Source organism: Neofelis nebulosa, chromosome 7, assembly GCF_028018385.1.
Source record: "Neofelis nebulosa isolate mNeoNeb1 chromosome 7, mNeoNeb1.pri, whole genome shotgun sequence".
Taxonomy (NCBI): Eukaryota; Metazoa; Chordata; class Mammalia; order Carnivora; family Felidae; genus Neofelis; species Neofelis nebulosa.
Window position 1 is genome coordinate 28,128,915 of NC_080788.1, and position 20,083 is coordinate 28,148,997.

The 20,083-nt window shown below is 41.8% G+C and overlaps 1 protein-coding gene and 1 pseudogene across 1 annotated transcript in view; one reads left to right on the plus strand and one right to left on the minus strand.

Moving 5' to 3' along the window:
- OCA2 (OCA2 melanosomal transmembrane protein) overlaps positions 1-20,083 on the minus strand; it is a 483,960-nt gene that overhangs the window by 365,856 nt on the left and 98,021 nt on the right. The window contains exons 5-8 of the mRNA XM_058736912.1: positions 13,489-13,546; positions 11,382-11,454; positions 2,435-2,595; positions 189-271 (exon numbers count right to left, since the gene is read on the minus strand). Coding sequence (XP_058592895.1) covers positions 189-271; positions 2,435-2,595; positions 11,382-11,454; positions 13,489-13,546 — 375 coding nt within the window. The remainder of the gene's footprint in view (positions 1-188; positions 272-2,434; positions 2,596-11,381; positions 11,455-13,488; positions 13,547-20,083) is intronic.
- Positions 15,046-15,708, plus strand: LOC131516201 (high mobility group protein B1-like; annotated as a pseudogene).

Here is a 20,083-nt window from a genome sequence, read left to right on the forward strand (position 1 = left end):
GACACTTGTGGTTATGATGCCCTCCTACATCCCTCATGTTCACAGTCTCCCCAGTTAGAGCATCCCATCCAAGTCATATAATTGATCTGGCTATTCGTGCCAAAAATTAGAGTCTCACAGGTCAAACTTTTTAAGTGAGCATGTCTCAGAAGACCCTCCCTCAAGATCTTTGATCACCTGAGACCCACCTGCTCAGTATCTCAAAGGTCCTGCTCACCACTAAGCGCTCACTTCTTCTCGGATTTAAAAATACAGTCCAATTCTGAGTGACCTGTAAAAGTTGAAATGTAATATCACAGTAAGGCTTTGAACCATCACCTGGGATTCAGTGTTATTCAGTGTACGTGTTTGTTTATAATAAGGAGAAAAAGAGGAACAGCAAGGACTTTTTACACAACTCCCAAATCCCTGACACTAGAGCATATCCAAGTTGTATGGAACTGGAAATTTCTACATTATGAAGGGCTTTAAGAAAAAAGAATACAAAAGTACACACATAGAATTAGTATAAAAGATACAAAGGTATAGATGTCAAAATTATTTATTATGAGCAAAATAAATCACTGCACTTTATGGGAGACTTGGAATCTTATGAGCCCTCTGAGGCAACTCATGAAAATGCTTACTTACAACTGCCTCCTGCTTGCAAACTAGAGACAAGTCTGCACACCCATGTCACAGGAGCCCATGAGAAGCAGGATCCAAGGATAAAGCTACTTTGCTGTGGGCAAATCCACCCCACATCTTCCTGTCCCAAGCAGGGTAGTGGAGAAACCAGCTGAGGGGAGCCAGATATGAGCAGAGAGTGGGGGCTGGCTGGGGCAGCTGAGGGGCCAGGGAAACTTCAATGGGAGGACGGGAGTCTTGATGCCCAAAAATCATGAAGTAAATGAAAATAGGAACTCTGAAATTAGTCAAAGCATGAATGAGAGTTCATATGTTCTCTTAAAACACTTCAATATTTGGAAAGAGTATATCAGAAAAAGCCTAGTAGTAAAGGACTTTTGTGTTCCTCATGTTTCTGAGCTGGATTTTTGTCCTGGCACTGGAGAAGAGAAGCTAAGTACAGCCCCATGGGCAGGCAGTCATGTCAGCAGGCTGCAAAGGGTCACGTCTTCTTCCACCCAAGACTCACAGACAGAGCAGACAGATGTGTGCCCACCTTGTCTTTACTGAGAAGCCATTGCCATCAGGCTGTGTATTGCACACAAGGAAGACAAGTTTACGTCCTAAGACCACGACCAAGGCAACACTTTTAGAACACTGGTGCTGCATAGACCATCACCCATGAAACTGCAGCTTAATTAATAATGATGCCTTTGCTCTGTGGACCCTGCTCTGCATGGCAGGAAAATGAGAGGGTGCAGTAACCCATCAGACTCTCTGTTTTGGATGACACAGCATTGTGCAACAGCAGGGTTTCCTTCTCTGTATTATAATAGGAAAAACCCATGGACTTCATACACAAGTCACCATAATAATCCCAGGGAGTTATCAGGACTTGGGGTATAGGTCAGGATGCACAGAGAGGGTCCAGGCCTTGTCTGGGCTCTGGGCCATGGTGACAACACCACTGCTGACCCTCCTTGCCTTCAAAGTATGGGAGCTAAAGATGGTCTAGGAGACACTAAGTACAAGAGCCTATTGCTTTAGAAGAAGAAGGTTTAGGAAATTATGCAAGTCTTAACTACTTGGTTAAGTGTCCACAAACCCAAAGGAACTATGGTGTATCTTCTATACCATGAGGTAAGGCCCAAGTTTAATTGTGATTTAACAAGAGAAAACTACGTTCAAATATATATTTCCCTGAATTGTCCAATAAAATCATCTGAATAAAAAACTCACAAGTCTGATTTTACTGAAATTGCAAGAGTTTTATAATTATATTAGACAAAGGGAGAAAAAAGAATTGCAAAGACAAAGCAAAAGACAGGGCTTGCCTAAGAATGGTGTCATCAAAAAGAATGAAATCTTGCCATTTGCAACTATGTGGATGGAACTGGAGACTATTATGCTAAGTGAAATTAGTCAGAGAAAGACAAAAATCATATGACTTCACTCATATGAGGACTTTAAGAAACAAAACAGATGAACATAAGGGAAGGGAAACAAAAATAATATAAAAACAGGGAGGGGGACAAAACAGAAGAGGCTCATAAGTATGGAGAACAAACTGAGGGTTACTGGAGGGGTTGTGGGAGGGGGGATGGGCTAAATGGGTAAGGGGCATTAAGGAATCTACTCCTGAAATCATTGTTTCACTATATGCCAACTAATTTGGATGTAAATTTTAAAAAATAAAAAATAAAATTACAAAAAAAAGAAGGGTGTCATTGCCTTATGGCTTCCCATCAAATCCACTCAAAAGGAAATCAATTTATGAAGAGATGAAGTGAGTTTTTTCAATTCCTTTTAAGTAAAGTATAAGTGTAACCTGCTGTGGCCGCCGCCGCCTGGAGCCTGGAACATCGGCCTGGGTCACCTCCACCACAACATGTTCTTCTCTTCCAGTATGACTTGGGCCACTGGCCACCAGGGCCCCTTCCAGGTCCACCCGGAGCAGTGTGGAGTCCACATAGCTGGTGAGGTTTGAAGCTGAGGCAAAGTCAAGGTGAACCACAAAGCAAGGAAGAGAGGCCTAAAGTGCCCCCACCACCCACTCAGTGAGTACCCTCCTCAGAAGGTGCACACAGAAATGCATATCCAGGATGTTTCCTCCAACTGTACTGCAGCCACTGACCACTCCTTATCTCCTCAGCACCTCACTCCTGACATACACATTGGTTTTACATTGTGTTTTGCACTGCAGAAATTGCATTTCTGATTGTTTATGTTTCAGGTCCTCTGGTTTAACCTCTAAGTGGTGGTGTCTCCCCATTCTACCCTTATCTCTGCTTCTGCTTTTGCAGCCAGCATGAAACTCCTGCCCAAGTTCCTGGACCCACGGTGAGCTAGTAGACAGGATGGCTGCATGACTGAACAGATACACAGATCAACATCCATGCCCAAATCCTCAGGTGCCAGGTCTCTATTTGTACAATGAGAAATCACAAAGAGAACTTAAAATAAGAATTCTGGAGTCAGCTAAATAAGTGAGAGGAGAGAAATTCCCTCAAAGTGTGTTAAGGGGTCTTGATCAGGGAAGAATTATCAGGAAAAGAGGCTTTTTCCCCACACAAAATATAATTCCCATGGTACTTACTCCCCACTTCAGGCTCGCCCCTCAGTACTTACATCCTGCATTTGGGTGTTGCACAAACATAGGGGTCTGTGCGACTCAGCCCTTCTCTCTCTGTTCTGGGCCAACTCTTGCCTCTGCTGCAAGGTCCTGGGGGACATGACATGGATTTTACAAAGAGGCTGGCCCAGTCATTTTCATCCAGAAGAGAAAATTGTTGTAGGTGGAAAAATGAATCTCAAAATAATCTATGTTTTGTATAAGGCCTCAAAAGTCTTAGCAGCAGCTCACTAGTTGTAGGAAGATTCAGAAACCCTAAAAGAAACAGGTGGTTTATGGAATAGACTTAGGGAAAAGGTAGAACTTCACTGTTGCCACAGTGTATACAGGATTTGCATTGAGTGTTGAGTGCCAGTGAATGGTTAATCCTTTTTCATTATCCATTTCCTCCAGCAAAATATACTAGTTTAAAAAAATTATTATACAAACACATCCTGGTAAAGAAAGCGCTTTATCAGCACTGTTGTCTATAAGACAGCCCAGAATGTGCAGCTGTCCCCAGCACTTGGCTGGAAAGCCTCTCCACTGGGTTCCATCAAGGACAAATGGAAACAGAAGTCACACATGAGGCAGGATGTACCAACAAAAGGCCCAAAGAGACACTGCTGCTTCTGCCACACCAAAATTACTCCTGTCCTCGTCTTTCCCCTGGTCAAACACAAGATATAGGGTGGGGAGAAATATTTCAGTTCAGAAAGGATTCTAGAGACTTTGCAGAAACCCAGGAGATGGAACAGCACCACCTAGAGGCTAACATTGGAAAAGCAGTGGCTTCTCCCTCAGATTTAAGGAATGTTTGTGGAGCATCTATTGCATACCAAGAAGTAAATGAATAAAAACCTGGGGGTTAAGGGGCATCTCATGACCTCTTGAGGAGACAACCATATAACAAATCTCCCTGTGATTAATCACATGGAGCGCACACAAAACCACATAGACACAGGACCACAATTTACTTCCACCCTTCCTTTCCTCTGTCTTTCTACACGCCCACCATGTATTTAGGATTCAAAGCCCACTGAGATGCTCTGGCGTCATCTGTGACTTCCAGATCACAGAAAACAGGAGCCTCTAATCAAGCCTCATCCCTGCAGGCAGCTTTGATCCTTGACTTGCAGACATATCGAACTATCTGCCATTCTCCTAACACATAGTACCCTGCCTTTGCTTCAAATGCCTTCTCCAAATATGAAGAACTTCTGCCATCTTTTGAGATCCACTCAAACTCTCCACTCCTCTCTTAAAATCTTTGCTTGTGGGGCGCCTGGGTGGCGCAGTCGGTTAAGCGTCCGACTTCAGCCAGGTCACGATCTCGCGGTCCGTGAGTTCAAGCCCCGCGTCGGGCTCTGGGCTGATGGCTCGGAGCCTGGAGCCTGTTTCCGATTCTGTGTCTCCCTCTCTCTCTGCCCCTCCCCCGTTCATGCTCTGTCTCTCTCTGTCCCAAAAATAAATTAAAAATGTTGAAAAAAAAAATTAAAAAAAAAAAAAATCTTTGCTTGTCATCTACGACTCCAGTGGATCCTCTGTAGATTTGACTCATGCCATATTGCAGTTTGTTTAAGATTTTTCTTCCCAACTGGTCTCACTCCTCAAGAGAAGTATCTGCATCTTATTTATTTCTCTACTTCTCTGGAGACTAATTTAGTTCTCACAACATTAGACGCCCCCCAAAATACTTATGTTACCAATAAATATTTGTTTACAGCATCATCCTTGAAGTCCTCCAAACATAGACCAGAGTCCCTGCTGGGGGCGGGCAATAGAGAAGTCAGAGAGAAATTGCATCCTTCCTCTGACTGCATCAAAGAAGTCTCCTGCCTTTCCCATTACCCAAATCAAAGCCATTTTTCATGACCTAACTTGACATGTCTTCCGTGAACCTTCTTCCTACTCTGCGAGCCCCCTAGACCTCCCTCCATTGAGTTCCTGGTTAAGCATCTTCCTGTTGTTCCTCTAAGTGTGACCATTGACTCTGCACTGGTTGTCCGAGTGTGGGCAGCTGTCCTAGAGGCGTATGTATGGTGGGGAGAAAGACACATAAAACACCTCTGAACAACAGGCAATGTGCTGTTGCTGGATGTGGAACAAATCCACAACAGCCTGAAGAGAGGCCTTCATTTCTGCCTAAACTGTAGAGTCCCCTTGGATTTATCCTTAAGTTTGCTACAGTGCCTATCAAATGCCAGGCTCATTAACACTGGCCAGGACTTCCTCCTTGACCAAACTTGAGTCAGGCTCCTCTGAGCCCTCTTCTTGATTAGTCCTCAACTTTGGCCTGGTGAGCCCAGTTTATTGAGAATCCCTTCTCTCCTCATACACAACCAAGTTCCCCTTGGTAATTTTCCATCCTCACCCTCATCCTACTGTAGATTCCTAGCTTCCCCTGTTGTATTTGGAGTTGAGTTCAACCTCCCCCCGCCCTCCACCATTGCCAATAGTCTTAAATAAAGTCTTCCTTACTGTTAACTTATGCAATTTTTCTTTGACACAACTTTTGCTTAGTTGAACTGAGGTAAGAAAGTGGGGACCCTTTGGACCCATCTTCATGATAAAAATGGGAGCAATGTCATTTGATAAAGTACGAAAATTTTAAGATTGATCAATTCATTAAAAATAAATCTATCTAGTGCCAATGTATTTTCTCCAGTGTTTGGGACCAAATGGATGAATGATTGCCCTTAATTTCTAGACTAGTACTGACCAATCAAATTCTATGTGGTGATAGGAATGTTTTATATCCATGCTGCCTGATATGGTAGCCACAAATCACATTTGACTATTATGCACTTGAAATATGGCTGGTGTGAATGAGGTAGTGAAACTTTAATGTTATTTACTTCATTAACATAAATTTAAATTTAAAGAGCCACTAGTGGCTAGTGGTTACCATATTGGAGAACATAATTATGAGGTAGTATAAGGAGCTTAGGATGTAAGAGAGGAAGAACAGGAGGGGACAAAATCCTTTAATGTGTATAGTGTTTCCTTTATGTACTTTGGGAGCCCAGGTCTACTATGAAGGGTGTGATGGAAAATGGACCATATGTCAAGAAACAAAGAAAAATAATAGAAGGGAGGAGGGAGAGAAGAAAAGGAGGAAGGCCAGTGAACAAGCCTAATTAAGCTGCTTATATTTAACCTGGCTTGCTGACCGTCATTTACCTAATGACCTGGGAGCCTTGAACATGTCTCCCCCATAATAAGCACAGAGAACAACTCAGGGAAAAAGAACCTCAGGTGCCTGCAATCACAGTCATTTCCTGTTTCACAAAGCTTCTAAAATAACCCCTACAATTACTGAAGTGACAAAGCCCGATTGTTACAAAGAAAACCTCATAGGAGAAAAGGTAGCTTTGTTATTCTCCAGTTAATGCATACGGGACCTTTCTCCAAGATCACTTCCCACTAAAACACACACCCCTAGTGTCTGTCATCCAGGTCTCTTACTCAGCTCGGTCCATCCAGGGGTCTGGCCAGAAGTCAAGAAGGAAGAACAATGGGGTTCTTCACTAATGAGAACAACAATGAGAACACTACTACTGACTTTCAAAACCAGGCCAGAATCACTGCCTGCCTCAGACCTGCACAATAACACCCCTTTGCTGAGAATCACCTTCAAAGGTCCAAACTCTGGTGCACAAGCTAGCTTTTCCCCAGTCTGCCCCCACCTTTTGTAGATACCATCAGCAGTTGGCTCTCTGAGGACATTTGAGGGAGACCTAAAACCTCTGATCTCTCCTTTCACAACCCCCCTCAGCAAGTTCTCAGCCTAGGGTCCTTGAAGAAGGTCTGTGAGCTTCCAGAAACATATGGGAAATCTATTATGTTTTCTGAGGAACCCACAATAAGCTTAAATCAGCCTTAATTAGGGTTAATGATTGACAGAGTCTCTTTTTGACCAAACTTTAGTCATGCACCTTTGAACTCTCTTCTCTAAGACTAAGCCGTGACTTTGGGGGTTCTGTGTTTATCTCTGCATTGTCCAGTTTTAGCAAGAACCCTGGTAGGTTAATTTAGTCAGAATCTGCATTCCCCATATCTGATCACACTCAATATCTGATCAGGTTCCTCATGCCCCACCATCCTTAATTGATGTCTGATCACTCTGGCCGGCCTACAGCAAGAATCCAGTGAGGTCAGCTTGGCCAGAGTCTCCTCTCACCCCTGATGTTTCCTCTTGGTAGTTTTTTATCCACTGCCCCCCACCCTGTCCCTTAGTTTTAAAGTCCCATTTCTCAAGTTCAATCCCTCTTCCACACTGCAGTGGTCTCTACAACTATCACTAGGTTTCTGAATAAAGTCTGATTTGCCATCCTTAACAAATGTCACTAAACATATAAGAGCCACTCTGCAGCATCCCTACCATCTCACACAGCTCTCTCTATCCCTTCCACTTCTCTTCTGTCTTCACCCAAATATACACACTGCTCAGAGAACAGGAGAGAGACCTCCCCAGTTGCCCTTGCTGCCAGGAGAAACCATTTTTGCCTGCCAGCCACCAGGATGGGCCTAGGCTCATTCAAGTCCCAGGAAAGGCCTAGTGTACTTGGGCTGCTTTGGAAGGAAGACTGTGCACAATGCTGTAGAATAAAAGTGACAAGGTACATTTCTTGGTGGGATGAATACAGGACTCTTATTTGTTATTATCTGATTTTATCCTGTTATATCCTTACTTATGCTTACTTATGCTTTCTACTAACTGCTAAGGTTCATACAGGAGTTGCCACAGTACAGTAATAACCCAGATTCTCCAAAATATTTCCCTCTCCCTATCTGGTTCTCACTGAAGACTGTTTCTGGACAGTATCCAGCCCTTCACTCCAAGCTCTTGGGTCAGCCTGGGCAGCAGGTTATGATCACCTACAGTGAAGTCCCATGAAGGGAAGGCAGCATCTATCTTATAGGGACATCATGAAGCCAGGCCTCCACACCTTTCTTTGAGAAGGCTCCAGGAGGAGCTGAGGAAAGCAGAAGCATATCTTAGTTTTGTTTAATGGAGACGATATAGAAGTAAGACATATGAATGAAAAACAAAGCTCATAAAAATCACAGAGCTTTCCAATTCTCTCACAGGGATATACATCTTTACCTAAAACTCAGACACATTTTTAAAGTGGTGAAGAAAACATCAAGACTTTAGCAAGCCCTTAGATAGACAACAGAGCTACCCTGTCCTGAGAGCAGGTACAGATGAGTGCTCTCATTTATTAAAGGGCAGGGATGCACCATGCACTGCTCACAAGAGCCATCTCATGAGCCCACCTGAAGGCCTTAAGTGTCAGGTCTTTCTGGAATGTTGCTGATACCCTGTGGGTGAAGAGTGGCTCAGCTGAGTGAGAGGATATTCTGGGGAAGTCCCCAGAAGAACTAGAAGAAACAATAATATGTGATAGCTTTTGGTGACTGCAAGGAAAATTATCCAATTTCCTAAAATTTCAGTGCACCCAGCTTATCAATTGAAGAAACTAGAGAAAAAAAAATCTTTCCATGTAGCTCTATGCATGATTTAATTCCTTTTAAAAGGCAATAATCAGAAAATAAAAGGTAATTATCATAAATACTTGAAATGGACACATCTGCCTCCTCTTCTCCCTCCTCCTCCACCACCCTCCTCCTCCACCTGCTTCCTCTTCCTCCCCACTCCTTTCTCCTCCTTGCCCTCTTCTCCTCCTTTGCTTTCCAAGATGTCCCTTCCTCAGGACCTACCACTAACCCTACTGCTTTAAGCAGGACTGGGAACTTTAGGGGATTTCATGCTTCAATATCCTAATCCCAATGTCCATTCTAAGAGAGGGTGTGGGCTCTGGACTTCCAGTTTCATTTGGGATACATAAAGAGCTAGAAACACACCAATCCCACTCTCACAACCAGAAAACAGGGAACAAATGTTAAGTTAATGACTTATTCTATCAAGAATGAGGCTGTATCACAACACCTAACTTGAAATCTAGAGTAAGACAGGTGAATGCGGGGAGGAACAGGGCCAAGCATTGCTTCCCTGAGGCAGGTGCTACCACCACATACAGAAGCAGGCAAGATTAAATCAGAAAATTTTTAAACAGCTCAAGGTCAAGTGTGGCTAGCGTGAGACCTGGGAGGCCCTGGGAGCCACAAAATAGGGGTGTTAGCATCTTCTTGTACGGTTTTGCTCCAGGGACCCTAGCAGGTGCTCACAGGGAAGATATGGAGAGATTGAGAAGACTGGTGGAGAAACCTTAATTTCCTGGGAAAGCACATCAAATCTGGTAGCCTAAGGGCACAATGTACCCCAGCAGCCAGTAGTGGCAGGAAAGAGGGGAAAGTAACTCTACCCCTTGCAGAGGAGTAGGAAGAGTGCACAGCCTAGCAGACAGCTGGAGAGAAGCCAAGCAATTCCAAGTGTCTGGGATATTAGAGGTTACCATGGCAACCACACACTGCAACATAGCCAAACTCTGACTAGATTTACACAGAACCCCAGCTAAAGCCCACAGTGTTATGGATTGAATGCTATGTCCCCCTACCAAATTCATATGTTGAAGCCTTGACCCCCAGTGTGGCTATGTCTAGAGATGGGGCCTCTAAGGAAGTAACTGAGGTTCAATAAGTCATACAGTGGGGCCCTGATATGAAAGGATTGTGTCCTTATAAGAACAGCCACCAGAGAATGCTCCCACATACACCAGAGAAAGATCTCTCCACATACAAATGCACATACACACACACACACACACACACACACACACACACACACACTGAGGAAAGGCCCTGTAGGACATAGGAGGAAGGCAGCCATCTGCCACCCAGAAAGGGAGCCCTCACCAGAAATCAAATTGGTCAGCACCTTGACTTTGGACGTCCAGCCTCCAGAACTGTGAATGATAAATGTCTGTTACCCCCAGGATGTGGTATTTTGTTAGGGGAGTCCAAGTCGACTAACACACTCAATATCTATTATCCTATACAACATATCTGGCTTTTATTGACAAGCTATGAGGCCTACAAAAAGACATGTGAGAAAACTTGATTTGAAGAAACCAAGCAGTCATCAAGCCCAGATGACACGGCCAAAGAAAAGAACCAATGAATTTAAAGAAAGGCCAGTAGAGGGGCACCTGTGTGGCTCAGTCAGTCGAGAGTCTGACTCCTGATTTCAGCTCAGATCATGATCTCACAGTCATGAGATCGAGCCCTGCATGGGGCTCCATGCTGAGTGTGGAGCTTGCTTAAGATTCTCTCTCTCCCTCCGCCCCTCCCCTGCTCACACACTCTCTCTAAAAAAATAAAAAATAAAAGAAAGAAAAGAAGAGAAAAGGAAAGGAAAGGAAAGGAAAGAAAAATATAGGTCATTAGAAACCACCTAAGCTGAGGGGCGCCTGGGTGGCGCAGTCGGTTAAGCGTCCGACTTCAGCCAGGTCACGATCTCGCGGTCCGTGAGTTCGAGCCCCGCGTCAGGCTCTGGGCTGATGGCTCGGAGCCTGGAGCCTGTTTCCGATTCTGTGTCTCCCTCTCTCTCTGCCCCTCCCCCGTTCATGCTCTGTCTCTCTCTGTCCCAAAAATAAATAAAAAACATTAAAAAAAAAAATTTAGAAACCACCTAAGCTGAAATGCAAAAGGAAATGGGTAGGGGTACAAATCAGAGTATCCAAGAGCCCAGGGGAGCCAGGCCTTAACTGGAATGTGCCAGTTGGCTATCATCATCACCCCAGGAGGAACCTCACCACCAGCTATCCATCACAGTCTCACTAGTGCTTCTCTTGTCTTCTGTTCTGGCCTCATGTTTCATCACATGTCCTGCAGTAAGGGGTGCCTGGGTGGCTCGGTCAGTTAAGCAGCAGACTCTTGATTTCGACTCCGGTCATGGTCTCACGGTTCATGAGATCGAGCCCCACATCAGGCTCCATGCTGACAGTGCACAGAGCCTGCTTCTGATTCTCCCTCTCTCTCTCTCTTTGCCTCTCCCCAGTTTATGTGTGCTCTCTCTCAAAAATAAATAAGTGAACTTTAAAGGAAATTTTTTTAATGTCCTAGAGGAACACAATACTCATGAGAAGAACAGTGATCACCTATGCTGTGAACTTCAGTAACAGTTGTAATAGTTCTCTGGTGTCTCTGTGAATCTCAACCATGGACAATTATCCTTTGCAGTCTACAGACTGGATACAGTAGCTTTGCAGGGGTGACACAGCCAACAACTGCCAGAACTTTCCTTGATCTGGATACAGGCTGAATAAAATCTGTAACAATCAGAAACATTTAATGATAGATTTATAGCAGAAAAACAATAGGATTTAAATAATTGTGATAAAATTTGAAAATATGGGTATGATAATGGTGTTGACTGATGTATCCAATATTCACCAGCTCACTCTAAATAGTTTTTCTTAGATATTAAAATATAAAATTCTGATTCACTATTTTATTCTCCACAATAATGGATCTTAACTATTGATATTTGTTGATTTTAAGGATTAACCACCCAGCCACAAAATTAAATCATCAGAGGTAGGTAAACGTGGTTTTCCCATACTGGAGGAAAGGGAACACAACCCACGTGATGGTTAAAGTATGTTTTGTGGAATTCGCAGAGCAGCTTATACCTGATCAGAAAGTACATTGAAGTGATCATAGGATGAATGTTACAGAAGTTCAAAACAAATTCCTCAAATCACCAAAACTTTATCTCCCAGAAGAAGGCTTAAGACTAAAACAACATGCTCAGGTCATACCTCAGGAAATCAGTGGGGGAATTGGCCCGCCCTTCCTTCTCCTTGAAAATCCCAGTCCCCACCCCACCACCAGCCTTGTTAAACAGCTGGAGCTTCAGAACCACACATTTATGTGAATAGGAAGTAAAGAGGTAAACTGGTAGCCAAAAAAGTAAACTCATGAAGTCTTCAGAATTCAATGTAATTGTTTCTTATTTCATGCATAGACTTCCTTTCTCTGGGCCACTGCTCTCCTCCCTATGGGTTTTTAAAGGGTTGCAGGTATTCAATTCAATTCGGCCAGTATTGACTTCATGCACCACCCTTGCTGCTCAAGATGCAACATTGCTCTCTATATGTCACACTGAGAAGAGGAGACTCTTCTCATGCACAATCTTGCACACATACACAGAGCCCCAATATTCATGTCCACAGATACAGATAATGAAAAATAAGTATTCACAGCCACATTTGGTCATGTGAAGTTTCCAGTCATATAGCATTTAGCATGAGCCATAACCACAGGCTGCCTACATAGAAGAGCCATGGCCACACACATCTTGGAATCTACATTGCACAGTCATGAAAACACCATTCACACACCCCATCCTTGCTCACAATCTCACATGCTGTCACAGCAGCATGCACCAACCACCCACTGGGGTCTCCAACAATGGTGCACACAAACTATCTTATGTCAATGCTGAAAATTGATACACCCCCAGAATTAAGACCCCAAGCACAGATACAATCTCAAAATGATCACAGACCACAAATGACCCACATGTCCCACACAGGCATTCAGACACACAAACACACAGCCAGACACAGAGGACCTCACACCCACATGTGCACACACAGCCAGGCATGTACACACACATGTGTACACATACAGATATGCACACCTGGGCACAAAGAATCTTATACTCATTTGGCAAAAAAATTTGAGCACCTGCAATGTGATTCCAGCGAGGACTACATCAGGATATAAACCACACAAATGCAGCAAGACACCTGACTCTTCCTGTCAGAGGGCATACTCAGGTCACCTCCAGAAACATGGCTCTGCAGTCCTCCCTTAGAATGCATGGGCAAGTGGAGTTGGAGAAGCATCCAAGAAAAGGGCAAACAAGGAGCTTCATTCCCTCCCAAACAGGGCAGCCCAGTTAGATGGAGGCCTAGAGCACCATCTCAAAGGGACACTAAACATTCTTGGGGCCACCCGTGATGCTGGACATGTCCCAACACAAATAGTTTTATTGCATGTGGTTGAAAACAGAATTGGCAAGCCACTTTGAGGTGGAAAGTTAGACCCAGGGAGTAAGCTAACTGCTTCTATAAAGCAAAGCCAAGTCCCCAGGTCTTCTGTTGTGTCACATGTGGATCACAGCAGTTGAGCATTGCTAAGGGGATGCCTCCCTCACCAACCTCAGCCCACCATCCCACATGCCCTCAGCATCTCCTCCAAAGAAAGTGTGAGCGCCATATCTCAGGTGCCTTGCTACCCAGCCCATGGCACCCCATGGCTCTGCTGACCCATCAGCAGAGCTCTGTGGTACTCACAGAGCACACCACCACAAAGACAAACAGGCTTGCAACTTTCAGCCATCGTATACAGCACCTGTAAGAGAAAAAGTAGGCCCAAGTCATACCAACAGCAGTCCTATTTGCATCTGTCTAGTCTGCCAAACCTCAGACACCTTTATGAAGCTTTGGGTAATATCAATCTCAAAGTAAATGTTAGAAATTCTTTCCATAACATGGTATGAAGGAAAACACTGCTGACCTGTAAATGCATGGCATCATAAAAAGCAGCTTGGTGAAAGTTACAGAGGAGGGCAAAGTTAACATTGAGTATTTGCATATGTTTCTTGCTGGAGATGCTAAAATTCAAATTTGGAGGATCTTCACTAGCATTTTTAAAGGCTGAGTTTTCTGGACACAAGCTTTATCTGGGCTATCAGGCTTGTATTTATCAATTATATTCCCCTAAGTTTTCTGGTAAGTAGGAATGTGGATTTGATCAAAAAACACACTGACTAAGACGTAACCAAACAATTAAAAAAAAAATTGCAGTACTGTTACTGGTTGTACCAACAGAGTCTTTTAAGAATTTATAATTTAACAATTATAATTTAACAATCATGCCATGCTGTTGGCCCCCTGTGAGGTCTCCTGACAGTGTCCTGACCCAGTCATCATTATTATATCTTTCTTACCTGTGGTTCTCAGGGCCTAGGTGAATCTGAGTCTCCCCAAGTCTTTAGAGTCCTTTGAGTTCCACCTCTGCTCATATCACATCCCCAGGCCCACTGAATCTCATCTTCTAATGACAGTATCACTGCTTAGCCCTGAGGTGTGCTCTCCCACTGGCCAGCCCTCAAGAGCAGGCTCTGGGGTGTTTGTACTCTGTCCCTGTTTGTGGAAGGGCGCTGGTACATGGCCTGTGCTTGACACATGTTTGTAGAATGCAGAAAGTCATGTTGAAACATCTTTTTCAATACCTTTCTGATATTTTCAAAATGGTTAAGTCTTGTTTTGCATTCTCTTAGATTTAATTAATTTAATGAATAATCATTTCACACTTCCAAGATCTGATTCAACAACTCCTTTTTAAATGGAAATCAAAGCTGGAGATATCACAATCCCAGATTTCAAGATATACTACAAAGCTATAGTAATCACAACAGTATGGTACTGGCACAAAAACAGATGAATGGAACAGAATGGAGACTCCAGAAATAAACCCACACTTACATGGTCAATTAATCTATGACAACTAAGCAAGAATATACAATAAGGATAAGACAGTCTTTTCAATAAATGGTTCTGGGAAAACTGGACAGCTACATGGAAAAGAATGAAACTGGACTACTCTCTGACATTGTATACAAAAATAAGCTCAAAATGGATTAAAGATATAAATGTGAAACCTGAAACACTAAAACCCTAGGAGAGAATATAGGCAGTCATTTCTTTCACACTGGCAATAGCAACAGTTTTCTAGATGTGTCTCTTAAGGCAAGATGTGTCTCTTAAGGCAAGGAACAGAAACAAAAATAAACTACTGGGGATAGAGACAGTGCCAGGGCAAGTGAGAGCCAGATGGGCATTGGGTGACTCTGTGGCTTGCTGAGGAAAATAATTAAACATGGGCAAAGGAGATCCTAAGGAGCCGAGAGGCAAAATGTCATCACATGTATTCTTTGTGCAAACTTGCCGAGAGGAGCACAAGAAGAAGCACCCAGATGTTTCAGTCAACTTCTCAGAATTTTCTAAGAAGTGCTCAGAGAGGTGGAAGACCATGCCTGCTAAAGATAAAGGAAAGTTTGAAGACATGGCAAAGGTGGACAAGGCCCATTATGAAAAAGAAATGAAAACTTAATCCCCCCTAAAGGGGAAACAAAAAAGAAGTTCAAGGACCCAATGCACCCAAGAGGCCTCCTTCGGCCTTTTTCTTGTTTTGTTCTGAGTATCACCCAAAAATCAAAGGAGAACATTCTGGCCTATCCATTGGTGATGTTGCAAAGAAACTGGGAGACATGTGGAATTAACACCACTGCAGATGACAAGCAGCCTTATGAAAAGAAGGCTGCGAAGCTGAAGGAAAAATATGAAAAGGATATTGCTGCATACTGAGCTAAAGGAAAGCCTGATACAGCAAAAAAGGGAGTCGTCGAGGCTGAAAAAAGCAAGAAAAAGAAGGAAGAGGAGGATGAGGAAGATGAGGAGGAGGAAGAGGAGGAAGATGAAGATGAAGATGAAGAAGATGATGATGAATAAATTGGTTCTAGCACAGTTTTTTCTTTCTTGTCTATAAAGAATTTAAACCCCCTGTATACAACTCACTCCTTTTAAAGAAAAAAATTGAAATGTAAGGCTGTGTAGGATTTGTTTTTAATCTGTACAGTGTCTTTTTTTGTATAGTTAACACACTACCTAGTGTGTCTTTAGATAGCCCTGTCCTGGTGGTATTTTCAATAGCCACTAACCTTGCCTGGTACAGTATGGGGGTTGTAAATTGGCATGGAAATTTAAAGCAGGTTCTTGTTTGTGCACAGCACAAATTAGTTATATACGGGGATGGTAGTTTTTTCATCTTCAGTTGTCTCTGATGCAGCTTAGTTGTTCTGTTAACTGAATACCACTCTGTAGTTGCAAAAAAAAAGTTGCAGCTGTTTTGTTGACATTCTGAATGCTTCTAAATAAATACAATTTTTTTATTAGTATTGTTGTCCTTTTCATACATCTGAAATTTTTCTTCTTGAGGGGAAGTTAGTCTTTTGCTTTTGCCCATTTTGGATCACATGGGTTATTACAGTGTTTATCTTTTCATATAGTTAGCTGATAAAAAGTTTTGTCTACACCCTGCATACTCATGATGAGGGTAATAAAGTTGAATTGAGATAGTTTTCATCCATAACTGAAACTCCAGTCTTGATCAGTTGATACAGATTTCACATAGCCCAGTCACATATATAAAGTGAAGAGTAATCAGTCTATTCACAGCATGGGATTAGTAGAATCAAACATTTTGAAAGTCTGTCCTTAAAGGACTAAGAGAAAAGTATGTTCTAATCTTTACATGAGGACTCTACATTCTTTAACACCCATTACCATGTAATGGCAGTTATATTTGCAGTTCCCACATTAAAGAAGACCTGAGAATGTATCCCCAAAAGTGTGAGCTTAAAATACAAGCCTGCGATATTAAATTTTTTGTTGACATTAGTCCCATAAAAGGCTCTGGAAAAAAAAGTGCTGGCTGTAAATGTCTTCTCCTATTTATCTAAATATGGATTTCTTAGGAAACTTGACTCTCCATTAAAGGTATTTTTAATTAATTGGACCAACTTCTAAAATGTATACCACACTTAAAATCTGGTATATTTTCCTATATTGTAGTTTGCTCCTTTATATAAATCAAATAGGCCTGAGGGAAGAAGACATTTAAAACTTTGTATTTCAGTAGGAGCTATTGGATTTGAATTTGATTTTTCTTTACGAAACCCAAACTCATTCATTAGAGTCATGTTTATCTACTTAGCAGTTTAGGGAACAATTTGGCAATTTTGTGGTTTTTGAGATTATAGTTCTCTTAAAGTGCCAGTGTTTTAAAATAGCATTCTTACTACGTGGCAATGAGAAAGAATGAAATATGGCCTTTTGTAGCAACGTGGATGGAACTGAAGAGTGTGATGCTAAGTGAAATAAGCCATACAGAGAAAGACAGATACCATATGGTTTCACTCTTATGTGGATCCTGAGAAACTTAACAGAAACCCATGGGGGAGGGGAAGGAAAAAAAAAAAGAGGTTAGAGTGGGAGAGAGCCAAAGCATAAGAGACTGTTAAAAACTGAGAACAAACTGAGGGTTAATGGGGGGTGGGAGGGAGGGGAGGGTGGGTGATGGGTATTGAGGAGGGCACATTTTGGGATGAGCACTGGTGTTGTATGGAAACCAATTTGACAATAAATTTCATATATTAAAAAAAATAATAAAAAAAATAAAATAAAAATAAAATAAAATATAACCAGTTCAACATAAAAAAAATAAAATAAAATAAAATAGCATTCTTGTAATTGTACACACTTCTGTGATGGAGTGATGTTTTGTTATATAATTTTGACTTGGATACTTTCCATTTGCATTAGTTTATGTAATTTCAGTAGGAATACTGAACATCTGAGTCCTGGATGATACTAATAAACTAATAATTGCAGAGGTTTTTAAAAAATCTAAAAAAATTAAAAATAAAAATGAACTACTGGGACTACATCAAACTAAAAAGCTTCTGCACAGTGAAGGAAACCACCAACAAAACAGAAAGCAACATACTGAAAGGGAAAAAAACTTAGCAAATGATATATCTGATAAGGGGTTAATATCCAAAATATAGGAAGAACTTATATAACTCAACACACACACATGCATGCACACGCGCACACACACACACACACACACACACACAAATCCAATTAAAAAATGGACAGAGGACCTAAATAGACATTTCTCCAAAGAAGACATACAGATGGCCAACATATTCATGAAAAGATTCTCAGTATCACTAAATCACTAATCATCAGGGAATTACAAATCAAAACCACTTTAAGATATCCAAGAAGTTATCACTATATACCTGTCAGAATGGCAAAAATGAAAAAGACAAGAAATAAAAAGGTGTTGATAAGGATGTGGAGAAAAATGAACCCTCATGCACTATTGGTGGAAATGTAAATTAGTGCATCCATTGTGGAAAACAGTATGAAGATTCCTCAAAAAAATTTAAAATAGAAATACCATATGATCCAATAATTCCAATGCTGGGTGTTTACCCAAAGAAAACAAAAACATTAATTCAAAAAGATATATGCACCCTTATATTTATTGTAGCATTATTTACAATAGCCAAGCTATGGAAGCAGCCCAAGTGTCCTTCAATAAATGAAAGGATATAAAATATGTGGTGCATGTGTATGTGTATTTATATTTATATTTACATAGAATAGAATATTACTTAGCCATAAAAAAGGAAAAGATCTTGCCATCAGTGACAACATGGATGGACCTAGAAGATATTATACTAAGTGAAATTAGTCAAAAAGAGAAAGACAAATACCATTTGATTTTACTCACATATGAAATCTAAAAAACAAAGCAAATGAATAAACAAAAAGCAGACTCAGACCTATAAATACAGATGGTTGCCAGAGAGGAGGGAGGTTGAGGGATGGGCAAAAGGGGTGAAGGGGAGGAGGAAATACAGTCTTCCAGTTATAGAATGAACAAAACACAGGAATAAAAAAAGTACAGCATAGTACTGAATATAGTCCGTGGTATTTTAAGAGTGTTGCATGGTGACAGATGGTAGCTACACTTATGTTGAGAGTAGGATGACATAGACAGTTGCTGAAACACTGTGCTGTATATCTAAAATTAATATATTATATGTCAACTATACTCAAATTTAAAAAATAGTAATAAATGGGAATCAAAATGATAGTTTTTTAAAGAAAGAGGCATTATTCTAAAAACATTTTTCTACATAACTGACATATACAGCAGAGCTGACAAACTAAAATATGTTTTCACAGTTTCTTTAATGATCATACATGGTACTTTTTAGACCTGTTAAAAAGAATAGCACTAAAATTTTTAGTTCAGTGGCAAGCTCAGTGAAACTATTCTATGAATCCTAGAATATAGAGCAATTACAGAAAGTAAAGTTTAATTTTTCCATGGTACAGGACAGTTGAAGAACCTGGCATCCTCTGGAGCTATGAACCAACCAGTTGAGGAAGGATGTCAGGGCTTACTGTCCCGGTAGCCCATGGGACCAGATCCCTATTCACACACTTTCACACTATTCACATAATTTCATAGCAGATTCTATGACCAAATATTTATCATATCTATGCAGACAGCTGAGACCAGTCATCATGAAAAAAGCTATACATGGCTGGGGAGCATGCTGGGAAATGATATCTCCATAGTCAAGCACAAATGGGGAGGGGTAACATCCCTGCATACCCACCTTAGCTTACAAGTTGCATGACCCTGGGCAAAATCCTTAACTTCCATGAAGTCCCTTTCTTCATCTATCTCTCAAGATTGCTAGGAAGATCAATAGAATAATTGACAGTGGGCCTCTCTGGGAACAGTCAAGTGTACTTTGGGCATACAGATAGGTACACTTGTAATCAGCCCTTCAAATAGCTTCAGAAAAGACAGTTCCCCTAATGTAGACAAATAATAACACTAGTGTCTGATATCTACATAGTGTCTTCACACCTATCAGTGAGGTTTGCCACAGACCATCTTAGCAGAAGCCCACACAGGCTTCTGCTGTAGTGAGGGAGACTCAAGGTGAAAAGGAGACAGTTGCACAGAGGTATCTGACTCTGCTGGTCCCTCAGCTACCTCAGAACATATCTGGAATGAGAACCTGATTACCAGGGTCCCCAAGCCTTATTCTGTCCCTGGAGATGCCACTTTCAAACATGTTGGTCTCAACATGAAATTTCCTTTAAATAAATGTACCTATGGAAGCCCAGAAAACAAAGCAGGGAGAGTAAAGGTGCTCCGGCAATGGTTGGCCAGCTTGCATAGTCCTCTACAATGCTCTCAGCCCTCCCACACATACACATGCCTAAGACC